We start from the raw sequence: 19,111 nt of genomic DNA on the forward strand, positions 1-19,111 counted from the left end.
ATTCACCATTTTGTCGTATTAAACCTTTAGTGGCATTCGACCTTCTAAAGGGTGATTTTTTAAGAGCTTGAGAACTTTTTTAAACAATAAAACGCATAAAATTTGCAAAATCTCATCGGTTCTTTATTTTAAACGTTAGATTGGTACATGACATTTACTTTTTGAAGATAATTTCATTTAAATGTTGACCGCGGCTGCGTCTTAGGTGGTCCATTCGGAAAATCCGCTTTTTTATCGACAAATTTTGTTCAGCGATGAGGCTCATTTCTGGTTGAATGGCTACGTAAATAAGCAAAATTGCCGCATTTGGAGTGAAGAGCAACCAGAAGCCGTTCAAGAACTGCCCATGCATCCCGAAAAATGCACTGTTTGGTGTGGTTTGTACGCTGGTGGAATCATTAAACCGTATTTTTTCAAAGATGCTGTTGGACGCAACGTTACAGTGAATGGCGATCGCTATCGTTCGATGCTAACAAACTTTTTGTTGCCAAAAATGGAAGAACTGAACTTGGTAGACATGTGGTTTCAACAAGATGGCGCTACATGCCACACAGCTCGCGATTCTATGGCCATTTTGAGGGAAAACTTCGGAGAACAATTCATCTCAAGAAATGGACCGGTAAGTTGGCCACCAAGATCATGCGATTTGACGCCTTTAGACTATTTTTTGTGGGGCTACGTCAAGTCTAAAGTCTACAGAAATAAGCCAGTAACTATTCCAGCTTTGGAAGACAACATTTCCGAAGAAATTCGGGCTATTCCGGCCGAAATGCTCGAAAAAGTTGCCCAAAATTGGACTTTCCGAATGGACCACCTAAGACGCAGCCGCGGTCAACATTTAAATGAAATTATCTTCAAAAAGTAAATGTCATGTACCAATCTAACGTTTAAAATAAAGAACCGATGAGATTTTGCAAATTTTATGCGTTTTATTGTTTAAAAAAGTTCTCAAGCTCTTAAAAAATCACCCTTTATTATATTCGACGTTTTGGTATCTCGACTATCTTTCTTTCGACGTTTTAGTATACAACCAGAAGGAGCATGGCCAATTTTTTTAATTTGCCAGCCAAAACATGTAAAAAGTAATCATGCGTCTAACTTTATTGCATGCAATACCTCGTCACAGCTTACTCAGTTTTTAGTAATGGGTCTTGAACATGGGTATAGTTTTAGCTCTATTTAACTTCATATCGTATCATATTTTGAATCACTGTGTGCCGTCTAGACGAAAGATCGCCACCGATTGAAATAACACGCGATCCATCTTTACTATTGAACCAACTCCGTCTAACCTCAGACGGACCAAGAAGACCTAATTCCTCGCTACGGTCGGTTGATCAGAGCACGTGCTTCGATTTGAAGGAAGCACTGCTAATCGAAAGACAGAGACAGAGGGAGAGAGAGATGCCCGTGAGCCAACGCGTTATCTGCGAGTTAAATCGTGTTACCTTTTCATTCCGACCTGATGTCTAATGCGGTGGAACGATGACTTGCAGAAAAACGCTTCAACACCCGGTGCTATCATGAACTAAATACAAAAAAAACTACTCAAGAAAAGGTTGCAAAAAATAATATTTTCGCCTGATGTTTCATTGGCATTGGTCGTGAGCTGAATGCATTGAAATTGTCGATGTTCGTGCAGGGGCTCATATCGGACTAAATAGCCACCATGATCGATGCCAATTGAAACGAAACTGTCCTGTCCCCGGCCGGCAGCAAAGTTCTGACGTAGGGCAAGACGAATCAGAAAAAAATAAAAACCCCCTCGGCTGACTTCCCGGGTTTAGAGTGCATGAATGATTCACTGCAACGTGAGACGCACGCCTAGATCAGGTGAGCGGCCCCTCGCATCGATCTCCAGTCTTCGGTCTGCCCACAGGTGTTAAGTACAAAATTGCAATCATTTTTTTTTTTCTTCAAGCGGTAAATTAAAACACAACAACCGAGGCTGTGCTGAGTGCCGACGAGGAGACGATCAGCTGATAGCGATCGCGTCAAACGAAAGGTCGATTCGAGGAAACGTTTAACACTACTCAGAATTCCCAAATTGGTCTAGAATGGAACTTTTCTCTCGCCGACTCGCCGCCGGGCGTCGAGGTGACTCGTGCCCGGCCTACAACTCCGATCGGGTCTAGTGATCGCGTCTGGTCGAGTTTTCCGTTTGAGAGCGCTCTCTTCTTGACTCCGCTCAACAGCAACGGTAGCAACTTTAGCAGCTCATCGGCGTCCGCAACCGGCATCAGTTCAAGTATCAATCACCGCCGCATCTCGGGGTTTCGCAGGACCTCCGCGCCGCCACACCGTCAAACGTTTGCTTTGCTGGTCGCGAGTCTCAGCCAGTGAACTTTAGTTTCAACCGTGCGGTCGTCTGAGTAAGTCGTCTTCTCCTTTCTGTGATCGTGATTTTTTTTTTTGCTGTCGTCGTCGTCGTCTGTGACACAAACTGATCCTCGTAACGCAGCTAGCCAGCCTACCTTGTAAACTCCCCGGCAAATCAGTGAAACGATCGTGACTGATATTGTCAGTTCAAATTCGAATGAATCGTGTGCGGCTTCCCCGAGTGGAACGCGGTAGTTTTGTTAGCGCAAAAAAGCTTGTTCCTGGCAGAACCTGCTGCCAGTTGGTGGATAGAAGGCGATTGCAACACTGACGCGTGAGAGTCTATTTCCTGGGTGGAATAATCAGTGATCCTTTCAGTGTCAATCGTGCCAAGTTGTAGTAGTGGGTGATTAGTGCCATGCAGCAACCGCAGCTGAACGGAAACGGACTTAGTGAAGTGAGTAACGGAAATGGATTCGCAACGCTGCACAACAGCACCAGCACCAGCAGCGGAGACATCAACGGCTACAAAATCAACGGAATCAGTGAGTTGATGAAAATGAAGTGCACCTGTCAGACGGCTGATGCCGGTTCCAGTGATAACAACAACAACAAAGGTTAGTCAAGGACTGGCGGATGAATCCATTTCCGTTGGTTCCGATCTTACCAGTTTTATTTTTCTTGATCAAGACAGAACAGTGTCCAATCGGTGTCGATCGTAAAGCCGAAACTCGGTTTCAAAAATCCAGTTCAAGAAACTGCCAAATGATGGTGAATGGTGAATGAGAAAGTGATTGGTTGAAAAATTTGCAAGTCACTGTTCAGAGTATTTACGATTTTTACGACGATTTCGGTGGTTGGATGACTGAGCACTGGGTCCGATTAGTAAGAATGGAGTTTACTGAACCAGGAATCCCCGTACTCGGAAATCTTCCCTGGTGATTAGTTTCATCAATGTGTCATACACGTGTTAAACCGATAGGCGTGGAATCACCTCGTGAATTGTTTCGTGTATTTCCTTCTTTATTACAGTTGTATTTCTAATAAACATAATAAACTGTCACTTAATCTGCTATATATATAAAGTTGCAAATTGTATGTAAGGGAATCAGTCAAGAATGGCTGCATGTATCTACACAATTATTTTTTTTATGTTATTCGTCTCGATAATCAAGAAAATCCATCGAAAAAGTGTAGAAAATCTAAAACATTATTTTGCAAAGAATTGGAAATTTTCCACTCAATGCATGCTAGGATCCTTGATGATCGTTTGACGCGTATCAAGTTGAGCAATGCTTGCCAGCAGAAGAGCAAAATATGAATACTAGATTATTAATAAAATCGTTTGGCGCGCAAAGAGCTGTGTTGTGTGACGATTTTACTGAGCCTACTTGATCCACGTGCTCCACAAGCATTCGATTCACACACTCAAATAAATTTTCACGTTCGATTTACTTGAAAAATCACGTAAAATGGTTTCAAATGTCAAATTGAATATTTTACGTGACGAAAATGAACATCCCCTAAAATGAATAGAGTCATCACATAAGGTTTACGTGAATTGACCAAACGTCAAACAATCTACGTGAATTTCCAGTGTGAAAAACTCGATTTTGAAAATGGCGAACAGGGCTAAAGTGTAAGTAGTGTAAATATTTGAGAAAAATGTTAATTAGTTACAGTTTTTGACTACATCGTCCGGACCATTCCAGTATAAAAGTTCTCATGTGTTCAACTGGACCGAGTGCCTGCGTGAGTCCGGAAGTTCGCCCGCTCCTGCCGAAACAGGCCGTTGGTCCACTGAAAAACGAGTTCGAAATCGGTATGAAGCTAGAGATACAGGAACCATGTAATGCGACTTTAACCTGCACCGGTTGTGTTGTGTGAGTTCTCGACTATCGACTGCGGCCTCGGTTGGATGGCAGTGACAACAAAAACGATTCTTGGAGGCTTGTCGATTTGAGATACCACGACGTTATTAGTTTCTTTTTAAGCTATTGAAATTATATGCTAATTTTCTGAAATAAATGTTTTATTTTTCATGGTATTTTTCATTTCATAGATTTATATAAACATCTGAAATCTCCCTTTTGACTTCAAAAAAAAAATACTATAAAATAGTAATTCTCTGGTGTCTAAATTTGATATGAACTGATAGGTAAATGGAATATGAACAATACATTACATTCTACCTATGAAACACGTAACTTTTACTAGATTATGCATTAAACAGCTTTTAAATGTCAGTCCATTAAAATCTACGTGAAAAGTAGGGTGGAAAATATTCACATAACTTTTCACGTAACTATAACATGATTATTATTTTGAGTGCACGCTTAATTGAGTATGCACGGAAAACCCATATATCAAAAAATTACGATCTCGCAATTTGATTTTGATTTTGAAGTAATTGAAAAATATGTTGTTTTTAATGCTGTTTAATGTCAAAAACAGCACAAAGCAAAACAAAAATCGAAATGGAAAATCAACCATTACTTTAGTTGAAATTCAAACGCGTTTCTTAAACATTTTTATGCAAACGAAATTCGCTTATTATACGTTTGTAAAACTCGTGAAGAGTAACTTTTGAATGATAGTAAGCTTTTTTTTTTTTTTTAAATAACTATTTATTGGAATATGAGTTAAAATTAAATTATTAAGATTTAAATTGGGTGTTCAGCCACAAGTGGTGACTTTTCAGCCCTATTATATATATGATTTGGTTGTTACCATGAGGACATCATTTGCTTCCGCAATTCTTAGATTGTTGTGTAGGGAAAATTCTAAACCTACTTTTATTGTGTAATGGGGAAAAGGAACTTATATACTAACTTACTAACTAATACAGAGAGCGAATCGATTAAATTGAAGATTGCATCGATTTTTGTCGGAATTTGCTTATAATATTATGTGACATTACAACTAATGGTTCTATATTTGTGAGTCTGTGTAACTCATTTGTACTAAACCAGGGAGGACGCTTCAAAATCATTTTCAGAATTTTATTCTGAATCCTTTGAAGCGTTTTCTTCCTGGTGGAACAACAACTTGACCAAATTGGTACTGCATAAAGCATGGCTGTTCTGAAAATTTTTTTATAAATTAACAGTTTGTTTTTTAGACAGAGCTTGAAATTTCTGTTTATAAGAGGATATAAACATTTAATATATTTATTACACTTTGCCTGGATTCCTTCAATGTGATCCTTGAAAGTGAGTTTTTGTCATACGTTAAACCTAAGAATTTAGCTTGATCAGACCATGTCAATTCCAAGCCATTCAATTTGAGCATGTGATTATTGTTTGGTTTAAGAAAAGAAGCTCTTGGCTTATGAGGAAAAATAATTAATTGCGTTTTTGCTGCATTTGGTTTAATTTTCTATTTTGACAGATAATCACTGACAATATTTAAACTTCTTTGTAGGCGACTGCAGATCACTCTTAGATTTCTACCCGTGGCTAACAGACTTGTGTCGTCACAGAATAACGATTTCTGACAACCAACGGGTAGATTTGGAAGATCAGAAGTGAAAATATTATACAAGATTGGAGCTACACTCGAACCCTGCGGAACACCGGCTCGTACGGGTAGCAATTCAGATTTACAATTCTGATAGCTAACCTGAAGAGTACGATCAGTTAAATAATTTTGAATCATTTTGATCAAATAAATAGGAAACTGGAAATCAGACATTTTTGCTATTAAACCTTTGTGCCAAACACTGTCGAATGCTTTTTCTATGTCTAGAAGAGCAACTCCAGTGGATAACCCAGAAGATTTATTTGCTTTTATCATGTTCGTTACTCTGACAAGTTGATGAGTAGTTGAATGTTCATGACGAAATCCAAACTGTTCTGGTAAAAAAATTGAATTCTCATTTATATGAGTCATCATTCTCAACAAGATAATTTTTTCAAAAAGTTTACTGATAGAAGGAAGTAAGCTAATTGGTCGATAACTTGATGTTTATGCTGGGTTTTTATCAGGTTTGAGGATAGGAATTACTTTAGCGTTTTTCCATCTTTTTGGAAAGTAAGCTAATGAAAAACACTTGTTGAGGCAACATCGGGAAGATTTTAATAAGAATATTAAAAATTCCATCATTACCAGGAGCCTTCATGTTTTAAGTTGCCTAATAATTGATTTAGTTTCATCAAAATTCATCTCAATAATGTCATCTTGTAATAACACTTGAGTTGAAATATGATCATATTTCAGTGAGACTTCATTTTCAATAGGACTCACAACGTTCAAATTAAAATTGTGGACACTCTCGAACTGCTGAGCAAGTTTTTGAGCTTTTTCGCCATTTGTAAGAAGTATTTGATTTCCTTCCTTGAGAGCAGGAATTGGTTTCTGAGGTTTCTTAAGAACCTTAGAAAGTTTCCAGAAAGGTTTAGAATATGGTTTAATTTGTTCAACTTCTTTAGCGAAATTTTCATTTCGCAAAAGAGTAAATCTATGTTTAATTTCTTTTTGTAAATCCTTAACTATGTTTTTCATAGCAGGATCACGAGAACGTTGATATTGTCGTCGACGAACATTCTTCAGCCGAATGAGCAGTTGAAGATTGTCATCGATGATAGGAGAATTTAATTTAGTTTGAGCTTTGGGAACTGAAAGATTTCTAGCTTCGATAATATAATGATTCAAATTATCAATTGCTGTGTCGATGTCCGCAGAATTTTCTAAAATAGTTTCATGATCCACATGATTTTTAATGTGAGATCTGTAATCCAACCAATTAGCTCTATGATAGTTGAAAATAGAACTAATTGGATTAATTATAGCTTCGTTGGAAAGTCTGAATGTTACTGGAAGATGATCTGAGTCAAAGTCAGCATGAGTAATCGGTTCACTACAAATGTGACTTTGATCTGTTAGAACCAGATCAATTGCGGAGGGGTTTCTTACGGAAGAGAAACAAGTCGGATTACTGGGACGAAGAACTGTGAAGTAACCAGCTGAGAGTTGATTATGAAGTATTTTACCATTACTGTTATTTTGCCTACAATTCCACTGGACATGCTTAGCATTTAAGTCCCCTATTACGAAAAAATTCGGTCCATATCTTGTAAGTTTTTGCAAATCGCCTTTAAAGAAATTTAATTTTTCGCCGGTGCATTGGAATGGCAAATATGCTCCAGCGATGAAATAAATTCCACGAATGGTTTCAACTTCGATTCCCAAGCTTTCAATAACTTTAGTATTGAAAGAAGGTAAAATTCGATGTTTAATTTGCCGTTGGACAAAAATGGCAACTCCACCACCAATTCCAGTAAACCTGTCAAATCGATGAACCACATAATGTGGATTACTTTTCAATTTTACATTTGGTTTAAGAAAAGTTTCTGTCACAATGGCAATATGAATTTTGTGAACTTTGAGAAAATTATAAAATTCATCTTCACTCGATTTCAAAGATCGAGCGTTCCAATTTAAAATATTCAAATAATTATTTAACATCACTGTTAAATTTTAAATTCATTATAATATTATTTGCAAATTTCCATCCGATTTGAAATGCTTCAAAAAGTGATGAAGTCGAATTCATTTGGATGATCATTTGAAAAAGTTGATCTTGTAGGTAGATCATTTTATTTTCAGTTATAGCGCCTAAATCGACTTCATTTAAAGAAGCGAATGGCATTGAAGGAATATTTTTAGGTAGACTGCCATTAGAAGAAGATGATTTGGCCGGTCTACCTATTAATAAATTGTTTTCGTTAAAAGAAGAACTGCAAGGCGGTCCTGTGTTTTGATTATTTACATTAGAAGAATTAAGTGATAGATAGTGATTTCTACCTGTTGTACTAGCATAACTGACATTAGAAGAAGATGATGACGAGGTCGATCTACCTGTCAATAAATTGTTTTCGTTAGAAGACGAATTGACAGGCGTACCTGTTTTTTGTTTCGAAGAAATCAGTGCCTTAAAAGAATTAGGCGTGGCATTTGAAACGGTTTTTTGATTATCAGGTATGTTCTGTAAATTTAAGGTCGTTGATTTGACTTGTTTTCTAAGCGAACGAGCGTTTAAAATTTTTTCCCTGACAGGACATTTCAAATAATTGGATTTATGATTTCCATTGCAATTTGAACATGAAAATTTATCAGTGGTTTCATTCATTGGACAAACGTCTTTCGAATGCGATTTACCACAATTCAAACACCGTATATCCATATGACAATTTTTGGTTCCATGACCGAAGCCTTGGCAACGACGACATTGCGTTAAGTTAGCAATACGATTATGCCGTTTATAATGTTCCCAATGAATTTTAATGTGGGAAATGAAACGTACTTTTTCTAAAGTTTTCAAATTGTTTACATCACTTCGATTGAAGTGTATTAGGTAAAGTTCATGGGAAATTCCAGATCGTGGTTTAGAAGTACCATTCGCTCTTTTTCTCATAAGTATTACTTGGGAAGGGGCAAAACCAAGCAATTCTTTTAGTTCATTTTTAATTTCATCAATACTTTGATCATTTGATAATCCTTTCAAGACAGCCTTGAAGGGTCTGTCTGATTTTATATCATATGAATAAAATTTATGAAGTTTCTCGGTCAAATATCTAATAAGACGTTCGTAATCTTCCAATCCATCAACCAAGACTCGACATTCTCCTCTTCGTCCGATTTGAAATGAGACTTTTACTTCCGGGAGAAAAGTAGAAAGCTCAGTACGGAATGCTTTGAAGTCGGAAATCATCACCGTCACTGGTGGCATAGATTGATGTTTCTTCCCAGAACGACAAGCGTCCATTTTGGGAATTTTTGAAGAATTTTCTTCTATGTCGCTACAATCGGATTCAGGAAGAATCTCGTAAATATTGTTAGACGGCATAGGATCAGCGGAAGGGAAATCCGTCCGTTGTCTTTTATTTTTACATTCAGATTCTATAATATCGTGAATGTTATCAGAAAAATGTTGAATAACGGATTGTGATTTATTCCGTATTGAATTATTTTTAGCCTTAGGCTTGTTGCCTTTCCGGTTGGACGCAGGCATTTTTGAAATGAATGAAATTTTAAATTAAATTAACTAGGCTAAATTAGTCTTCGATTAGACTCCTCGCTAGCCTTAAAAAAGGCTGATTAATTTCTTAGTCACTCTAATATCACTCTTTGTATCACTTAGTCACTTAGTTAGTGATTCAGGTAGTCTTGAAAAAGACTGAAGCCTTAAATCAATGAAACTCTAGGTAGCCAGAAAAAAAATTCCAGGAGCCAAGAGCTATACGCGTGCGGTGCGAACGACTGTTCAACACCGACTGAATGATAATAAGCTAATGTTTATCATAACACTAGTTGTCAGAATATTAATGTGATGATAAATTATCTACATCTTTACTGCTCTGGTGTTACAAGAAGATACGATTGATATAAAGTAGTGCCGTTAGAGATATTGCAATTAACAAAACGTGTTTAACCAAAACTATAACCCAGTGAATTGTATACGTTTGAATTTTGGTCTGAAAATCAACTTGATTCTCCATCGTGGAATGCATGCTAATGAATAAGCATCATGTTATCTTCAAGTCATGTACAAAAATTGTATGAACAAAGTGATTAAATTTAAAATGGTTTAGCATTCATTTATATAATCTGTTGAAACTGTAAGTTGCAAGGGCTCAAAAAATAAAAATCAGTGCATTCGGTTCGACTTTTTGTTCGTAAGTAATATAGTGGTCACAATTAGAAAGTTTTGTTGACACCAGCACTACTAAAAGACAGTATATTATTTATATTAAATATTACATAATTTTTGTCTTTCAAAATCAATAATTTTGCTTTAGTTGAAATAACTAATCGTAATATCTAAAACAAATAAAACCGATTTGTTTTTCAACTCACATAACTGTTCAATCAAAAACAAGGTCGCTTGTTGTAACTGAAATCTTTATTGAAATTGAAAGGTGTGTGTCTTGACTAACTGACAGCATCTTTTTTCAACCAAAAATTTTGTTATTTCAACCATCGTTTCTGTTGATCGAAAAACAAAAATGACAGTTTAGAAAAAACAATAATCGATTAGTTGTACCCAATTTTAACCAATCAAACTCAGAAAAACAACGAATATTCTGGTTGTTTCACGATCGCGAGGGGTTCCGTCTGGGCACCAAATGCACAGCATTAATTTTTCTTGTCAATTTTCAGTGGCTATATAAATTGTGCTTAATGCTGCCAAGTTATAGAAAAGTCCTGTATAGACACCGCAAACAATATGCATAATTTTAATATACATTAGAAAGGGTTTCAATGTTAACAAACTATTCAATAATTCATAGTTTTCTGAAAATTCAAGCAAAAAATTAATCTTTTACTTCCAGAGTTGATTAATGGATGCGATTTTGATTGTCACAATGCTTTTAAAAGTCATTCAGAAACAACATGACTGAGGCGTTTAAGTGCACGGAACCCCTCGCACTCACCCCGGGTTGGCGGTTCAATGCATAGGACGCTGGTCTTACAAGCCCAGTTGTCGTATGTTCGAGCCCCGACCTGGAAGGATTCTTAGTGTCAGTAGAATCCATAATACTAGCCATGCAATGATTCTATACACATTTCCTTCAATATTTTTCAACATGGCATCGAGGGTAACAGTGTGTTGAAAAGAAAATGGTTCACCCAACGTAATGATTTATTTCACCTAAATAAAAGAAAATATAAACATGTAAACATTGAAAAGAGAAATTTTTGTTTTTATTTTTATCAAAATAGATGTTTTTGCCTTTCTCATATAGAGAGGTTATACAATCACTTGAAAACCCGACTAGCGAAAATTGGCCCGGAAGGCCAAGTGTCATATACCATTCGACTCAGTTCATCGAGCTGAGCAATGTCTGTGTGTGTGTGTGTATGTTTGTGTGTGTGTGTGTCAAATAATCTCACTAGGTTTTCTAGGAGATGGCTAAACCGATTTTAACAAACTTAGATTCAAATGAAAGGTCTCATGAATCAAATCAATCGATAGTCATTACTAGTATGCAACTAAACAAACCGATTCCGGCTATCCTGGTTTCCGGTATCCGGTTCCGGAAGTACCAGAAATAGTGGTCATATGTACCAAAATGGATCTCACTCACTTTTCTCAGCGATAGTTTGACCGATTTCCACAAGCTTAGATTCAAATGAAAGGTCTTCCGGTCCCATACGGAATTCCAGAATTTCATCCGGATCCGACTTCCGGTTCCGGAATTGTAGGGTAAAGTGTGTTCAATATTGTACACCGTCACTTAAATCGGCGAAACAAAAACCGTAAAAAATGTTATAAATCTAAACCGTTATTCCCAACCTTAGGGTCACTTGAAAGGTCGTATGGTCCTATAAAAAAATACTGCCTATTTTCGGATGAAACAAACATTTAAATCGTAATTTAGAGTGCGTACTAGTAGAGTTTGTGTGTCATGTTAGTTGGTGGCCGTACGAACCGACTTTGATTAAACCGGTTCTCGGGTTCCGGTGCCGGAAGTGCATACAATAGTGAACCCACTTCGTTTTCTTAAGGATGACTTACGCAATCAAAGCAATGTTTTATTCTGTATTTCAGGCACAAGCAATCTCCTGGTTTCTTTCAAAAATCGAAGAGAAAAATTTAGAATAGAATACCACAATATTATACATGAGAAAGGCATCATTACACCACTAGGTGGATTAAAAAAGGTTTTTATTTTTATTTTTATCAACTAGTTTGACTTAAACACAGTGTTGATGATTGCTGAAAATTTTACAGAAGCTGCTATATTGCTATCTGTACAACATTTTCAATCCGGTAGAAGATGCTACAAGAACTCGAGTCTCTCAATGCATGAACCGCGAGAGAATTTTCCTACATTTCTTCGCTCCACTTCATACTCTGAGTATTTCATGGCCCTTGAAAAATTTACAGTCTGATAATGATCGGTGCTGTGTGGAATTTCCCAAGAGAGAATCGCAAGTTGACAATTATCGCAGAAAATCGAATCGATCATTCTCATACTAGGTTGCAATATTTCAAAACCCTTGTGTGGAGCATTCGCAGACATTTTCATAGACACAGCTTATACAAAGATTATATGCACATAGTTAGAATAAGCGGCAATAGTAAAATGATTCTATCGCAATTATCAACTGCCCATACAGCATCGGATCGCGAAACGAGAATAAGCGACCGTTTGTTGCTTCAGAGAGAATCCCCTCAGCAGTGTGCTAACCTTTGATTCTCAGACAGATCATCGAGAGAAATTCCCTCTCGCACTGGTGTCGATTCTATGTTAAATGAACCATGCCGAGTTTTTGTTGTTGCGATGATATCCGTCTCTCTTTGATGGCACTGATTCAATCGAGTGAAGAATTGCCAGTGAGCGTTCTTTGATACGATAAAAGCCATCCTTGCTTAAACAACAATACAGTTCAGTCATTCATCTTAGTGAACCCGACTTTTGTGATACGCACTGTAGGTATTATTTTGGTGAGCCCATGTGCTTTAGTTGCAAAAACAAGTTGCTCAAGCGGTAATATTTAACTAGAAGAGTAACTATGATGAAATAACTTTTCTTTCAATATCTTTAAAAAGTGATGTCTGGTCTGTTCATTTTTTCGCGAAATAAAAACTGCATACAAATTATCTGATTTGATTTTTGTTTTCATTGCGTGTGTAATGCTGTATTTCTGAAGCTTTTATGATAATATTCTCATGTCGGCAAGTTTTACGTTCATTTCAAGCAAATAAATCTGATACAATTTATTTGCAAGTTTCGAATTGTTTTTCTAAAAATGAAAAAAACTGCACACATTGACCTAAAATTCCATGACGCAATCAAGACAATGCGGACTCGGCAGCGACTAAGTTTTTACTGCGAGGTTTTCAATTCGGCTTATCAGTTTTTGCCTCGTGGAAAGCATAATTTCACTATTTTTTTCTTCACAAGAGATAAACAACCATTTCGGTATATATTGGGTCGGATAAAATTATGACAGTCATTCGGAAAATGTTTGATAAGTTGAACAATTGTTTTAGTTACTTCGTTTTTACATGATGATGTGAAAATTTTGGCAGAGCTTCTATAACTACTAGTGTAACTTGGGAAGTTGGTGATTTGCTGCACAATTGTTTTAGATATACTTAAAATTAATCTATAGTGATTTTTTTTCGGTATTATCGTAAAACCTAACAAGTGTAAGTTGCACAACCGATTGTAATATATTTAAAAATCTTTTTGAACATATCTAACATAAAAAACAATTGTAGGACCTCGTGAAATTTCAACAAGTTACATTTGCTGCTTGGGAAGGGCTGAGAAAGGTTTTATCATACCGATAGATGGAAGGTAATATCATTTTTCAGCTTCATTAAAAATAATACTTGGCTTGATAGGATATGAGTGTGATCCTTTACCGAAAACTAAAAAATAAATGTTAAGAAACATAGAATCTTATTTGACTTTGAATTGATATACTAGTTTTTTCGCAAATCAGTTACCAATCATAGAAATCAATTAATTTGATGCGTTACTTCTGTACATGACCGCCGGTTTCAGTGCGTAGAAGCACAACGCGCAGAACAACAACAACATATTTTTTATATATCCTAATATACCGAATTTTCATTTAAAAATCAGAACGTATATCATTAAGGAATGTTTTATTGTCATTCAAAATCAATAATTTTGCTTTAGTTGAAATAACTAATCGTAATATCCAAAACAACTAAAACCGATTTGTTTTTCAACTCACATAACTGTTAAATCAAAAACAAGGTCGGTTGTTGTAACTAAAATCTTTATTGAAATTGAAAGGTGTGTGTCTTGACTAACTGACAGCATCTTTTTTTCAACCAAAAATTTTGTTATTTCAACCATCGTTTCTGTTGATCGAAAAACAAAAATGACAGTTTAGAAAAAGCAACAATGGATTAGTTGTACCAAATTTTAACCAATCAAATTCAGAAAAACAACTAATATTTTGGTTGTTTCACGATCGCGAGGGGTCAAAGTCTTGGCGCCCAAGTAGCACATGTAACTTATTGTAGTTTCAAGAGGTTTTACAACTGTTATAAAATTGTTTTCTTATGTTAGATAAATTCAGGAAGATTTAAAAATATATTAAAATAAGTTGTGAAACTTAACACTGTTAAGTTTTACAATACTACCGAAAAAATCACAACAGAACAATTTAAGGTACATCTGAAACAATTGTTTATTTGTTTATTTGTTTATGTGTTAAAATAATCCATCTGACAATTAAAAGTCTTAATGAATAACACGAAGTACAACGAACAAACTTATAACAAGGATACACTTAATAATTTCTGTGAGAACTTGTGCGTCGGCTCACCAAATTCAAAGAGATGCTCAACTTTGGAAAATGCACGTATACATGCTGTCATTGGTTCATGTTGTCCGAAAGTAGTACGATGAAATCTTGGTTGAAGTAGACTCGTCGAGCGTAGAGATCGCTGAGAAGCACGGAAGTCAAGAAGAGATAACAATTTTGGTGAATCAATTTTTTTTTTCCATAAATACGTTTATTTCTTAAGGCAGTTTACATAAGTTTTTCTTCGCCGTAGCATCACTTTTACATAATATTCTTATCCTAATTTAATTCTAACATAGTCACAACGATTTGAATTTATTAAAACATATTCCTCTTATTACTTCAACATCATCTTAGGTAACATTAATTAATTATGAAATCTACTCGGAAATATTATTTGAACCAAACGATTAACTTCTATAAATTATAAAATAAGCTGATATTTTCAGACATTTTGTTGATAATTTCATAAACTGTTTCGAGTTTGTTTGTATCATTACATAATTTCTATTCTAATTTAGCTATTGGTTGAACTCATGGACGCAGCTGGAATCAGAACTAAGTCTTAAAGGGGGCCTTTATTAAATTGAAACTACAAATTTTCTTTATGAAATGATAAATAAGTTTCATGTATGAAAGGTCACGACAAGCAAGAATGTCTCGAACTGGGACATTGGATAGTCTACCTTGGGTACGCAAAGAATTTATTAGTTGAGATCTGACGTCACGATACTCCACGCATGTCCAAACGACATGATTTTGGTGAATCAATATCGCCATTGATTACTTTAGCCACAAGTAACGCTTGCTGCATCTTTCTTCGTCGCTCTAAAGATTCCAGGCCAATCAGACGACAGCGGTCAGGGTACGGTGGTAAATCCAGAGGGTTTTGCCATGGGAGGTGCCGCAGAGCCAACCGGACGAATCTCTTCTGTACATGTTCTATTCGTAAGTTCCAAACGAGTTGATACGGGCTCCAAACCAAACACGCATTTTCGAGTAATGGACGCACCAACGAACAGTATAGCGCTTTTAGACAGTACGGGTCTTTGAAGTCTCGGCTAATTTTCGCTATGAAGCCGAGTTGTCGTGTTGCTTTGGAAATCAAAGTTGATCGGTGTTGGTTAAAGGTAAGCTTAGCATCCAGCAAAACGCCGAGGTCATTGACAACGTCGACTCTTCCAAGAGTTTGTCCATCGATTTGATAGTCGAATATTATGGGGTTGGTTTTGCGATGGAATGTTATAACTTGACATTTCACGGTACTAATAATTAAAAAATTTCTTCTACACCAGCCAACGAAAATATTTAAAAGTTCCTGGAGACGAACACAGTCCTCAATAGACCGAACTGCCAGATACAGCTTCAGGTCATCAGCGAAAACCAGTCTGCATCCAACGCCAAGTAGTAAAGTAGCGTCGTTAAAGAACAGCACAAACAATAGTGGACCTAGGTTACTACCCTGAGGAACACCAGATTTATTCGTGAAAGGAGAAGAAATACACGAGCCTAACTGCACACGTAGCACTCTGTCGCATAAATAAGTGCTCAGCCATTTAACAAACATTCTCGAAGCGCCTAGTCGGCATAATTTTGTTACAAGTATTTCATGATCTATTCGATCAAACGCTGCTTTCAGATCAGTATAAATTGCATTAATTTGAGATTTTTCTTCCATCCGAGTGATACAGGTAGATGTAAAATCCAACAGGTTCGTGTTCATCGATCGTCCAGGCATAAAACCATACTGGTCAGTAGAGATGTACGTTTTAGTTTTGGAAAGTACGACAGTGCTAACTACCAATTCAAAAAGCTTCGACGCTGCTGACAAACTGGTTATACCACGGTAACTTCGTACATTTAGGCGATCGCCACTTTTGAATACGGGGAACATATAAGACTGTTTCCAGATTGTCGGAAATACGCCTTGCTCGAACGACTTATTGAATATCACACACAAAGGATCAGTCAAGACGTGGACGCACCGACTATAAACTACTGCTGGAATACCATCAGGTCCAGTAGAGTATGCCTTTTTCAACCTTTTTGCAGCGGTGACGATCATATCCGGAGTGATTGCAAATGTGCTTAAATCCACTAGACTAACAGGAACGTCCATTGCGGCGGTTTCAGCCTGCGTGGCAGAGGCGGTACTGTTAGCATAAACAGATGCGAAGAAACTTGCAAACAGTTCACAAGAATCAAATGTACAAGTGGATTCTACCCCATCAAAACGAACGTACGAAGGAATTGACGAGCATTTTCGTTTCGAGTTGACGAAGCTCCAGAATTTTTTAGGGTTCCGTCGTAAGTCATTCTGCACTCGCATAACATAAGCTTTGTACAATCCGGTATTCAGTAAACGATATTCATCGCTAGACTTTTTGAAGTTTTTCTTAGTTTCAGTAGAACGCCAACGACGGTGTTTACGCTGCCATGAATTCCGTTCACGTTTCAGAGCTCGAAGACGAGAATTTGCCCACGGAGGAGGCACACTTTACAAAAGGCAAATTTAAGTTTAGCCACTCCAACAAAAGATCTCGAAACTGCACAGCCATATCCTCCACATGATCGAGCTCCTTGAGAGGTTCCCAATTTATGTTTCGAAGAAACTCAATCAAAGCATCAAAATTAATTCTCCTGTAGTTTAATGCTCTCGGTTTATTCAAAGGAGCACGACTAATATCTTCATCACAGTTAATTGAAAACGATATTGTCAAGGGAGGGTGATGAAGGTCAACGGGTAGCAGTGGAGCAGTACAATTATTTATATTCAATTGCTGCTCGGAAGGGCCAAAAACCAGATCGAGAACACGTCCGTTGTGATTCTTTAATTGTGCAGCAAATCACCAACTTGCCCACGTTGCACTAGCAGTTATAGAAGCTCAGCAAAAATTTTCACATCGTCATGTAAAAACGAAGTAACTAAAACAATTGTTCAACTTATCAAACATTTTCCGAATGACTGTCATAATTGTATCCGACTCAATATATGCCGAAATGGTTGTTTATCTCTTGTGAAGAAAAAAATAGTGAAATTATGCTCTCCGCGAGGCAAAAACTGATAAGCCGAATTGAAAACCTCGCAGTAAAAACTTAGTCGCTGCCGAGTACGCATAGTCTTGGCTGCCTCATGAAATTTTAGGTCAGTGAGTGCAGATTTCTTTATTTTTAGAAATACAATTCGAAACTTGCAAATAAGTTGTATCCGGTTTATCTGCTTGAAATGAACACAAAACTTGCCTTAGTGAGAATATTATCATAAAAGTTCCAGAAATACAGCATTACATATGCAATGAAAACAAAAAACAATAAGATAATTCGTATGCAGTTTTCATTTCGCGAAAAAATGAACAGACCTGACATCACTTTTTAAAGATATTGAAAGAAAAGTTATTTCATCATAGTTACTCTTCTAGTTAAATATTACCGCTTGAGCAACTTGTTTTTGCAACTAAAGCACATGGGCTCACCAAAATAATACCTACAGTGCGTATCACAAAAGTCGGGTTCACTAAGATGAATGACTAAATTGTACTGTTGCTTAAGTCAACGAGTTTGATAAAAATAAAAACAAAACTTTCTCTTTTCAATATTTACATGTTTATATTTTCTTTTATTTAGGTGAAATAAATCATTACGTCGGGTGAACCATTTTCTTTTCAACACACTGTTACCCTCGATGCCATGTTGAAAAATATTGAAGAAAAATTCATTTCAAGATTTTTCAGATTAATTGAAACATCAATATGATGAAAATCGTCTGAAAAGATATGAATGTTTGATAGCTTTCTTATACATATTTTGAACACTACTCCGATCATATTAATTTAAAAGAATAGATTTTTATTTTCATAGGAATTGATGTGCAATCATCAAAACACGTACATTCAAAGGGGCTTGAAAATTTCAGGCGTACGAAGACATGTTTCACCATAAAAATGCAGTTTGTTGTCGATTTTCTATTTACTAAAACATAAAAGATCAATTCTACAATATGTAGTATTACCTATTATTTATGTGCAGAATATTTTTGCAGTTCAATGTTTGTGTTCCGGACAGTTGCATTGAAAATCAAATGTGAAACTTATTCATTAGAAATTATGTTTGCTATGTTTTTGTAAACATCAATTCAATTCTTGTTTACATTACGTAGTAGTTCCCATGAATTTCACAATTGTTTTTTCGCTGATTTAATTGCTGCATTTGGAATGGGATCAATGCATGAGTTTTTGTATAAGTTGCACAATAATTGTGAAAAAATGTTCATAACAACGGAAGAACTTAAAGATATGTTGCACAACAAAGAAAAATTGCGCTTTTTCCGTAACAAAATAGTTACTAGAATAAAGTAATATAAACTAATTTGATGAATTGCACAATCAGTAGAAAAATACAGGACAGCAACTTAACGTGCTACTTGGGATAATTATTCAAAAATAATGTTGCTTAAAACACATACGGCCATTTCGAAAATTGGTCTTGAGTGACAAAA

General features: G+C 36.3%; 1 protein-coding gene across 1 annotated transcript in view; it reads left to right on the forward strand.

Annotated features, from left to right (window-relative positions):
- The first annotated feature begins 2,344 nt into the window (after nt 1-2,344).
- Nucleotides 2,345-19,111, forward strand: part of LOC131434830 (GTP cyclohydrolase 1) — a 78,566-nt gene continuing 61,799 nt past the window's right edge. Inside the window, exon 1 of the mRNA XM_058602018.1 lies at nt 2,345-2,936. Within this exon, the coding sequence (XP_058458001.1) occupies nt 2,738-2,936 (199 nt within the window). The 5' untranslated portion in view covers nt 2,345-2,737. The remainder of the gene's footprint in view (nt 2,937-19,111) is intronic.

The sequence above is a fragment of the Malaya genurostris genome, chromosome 3, assembly GCF_030247185.1.
Source record: "Malaya genurostris strain Urasoe2022 chromosome 3, Malgen_1.1, whole genome shotgun sequence".
In the NCBI taxonomy this organism is placed as follows: Eukaryota; Metazoa; Arthropoda; class Insecta; order Diptera; family Culicidae; genus Malaya; species Malaya genurostris.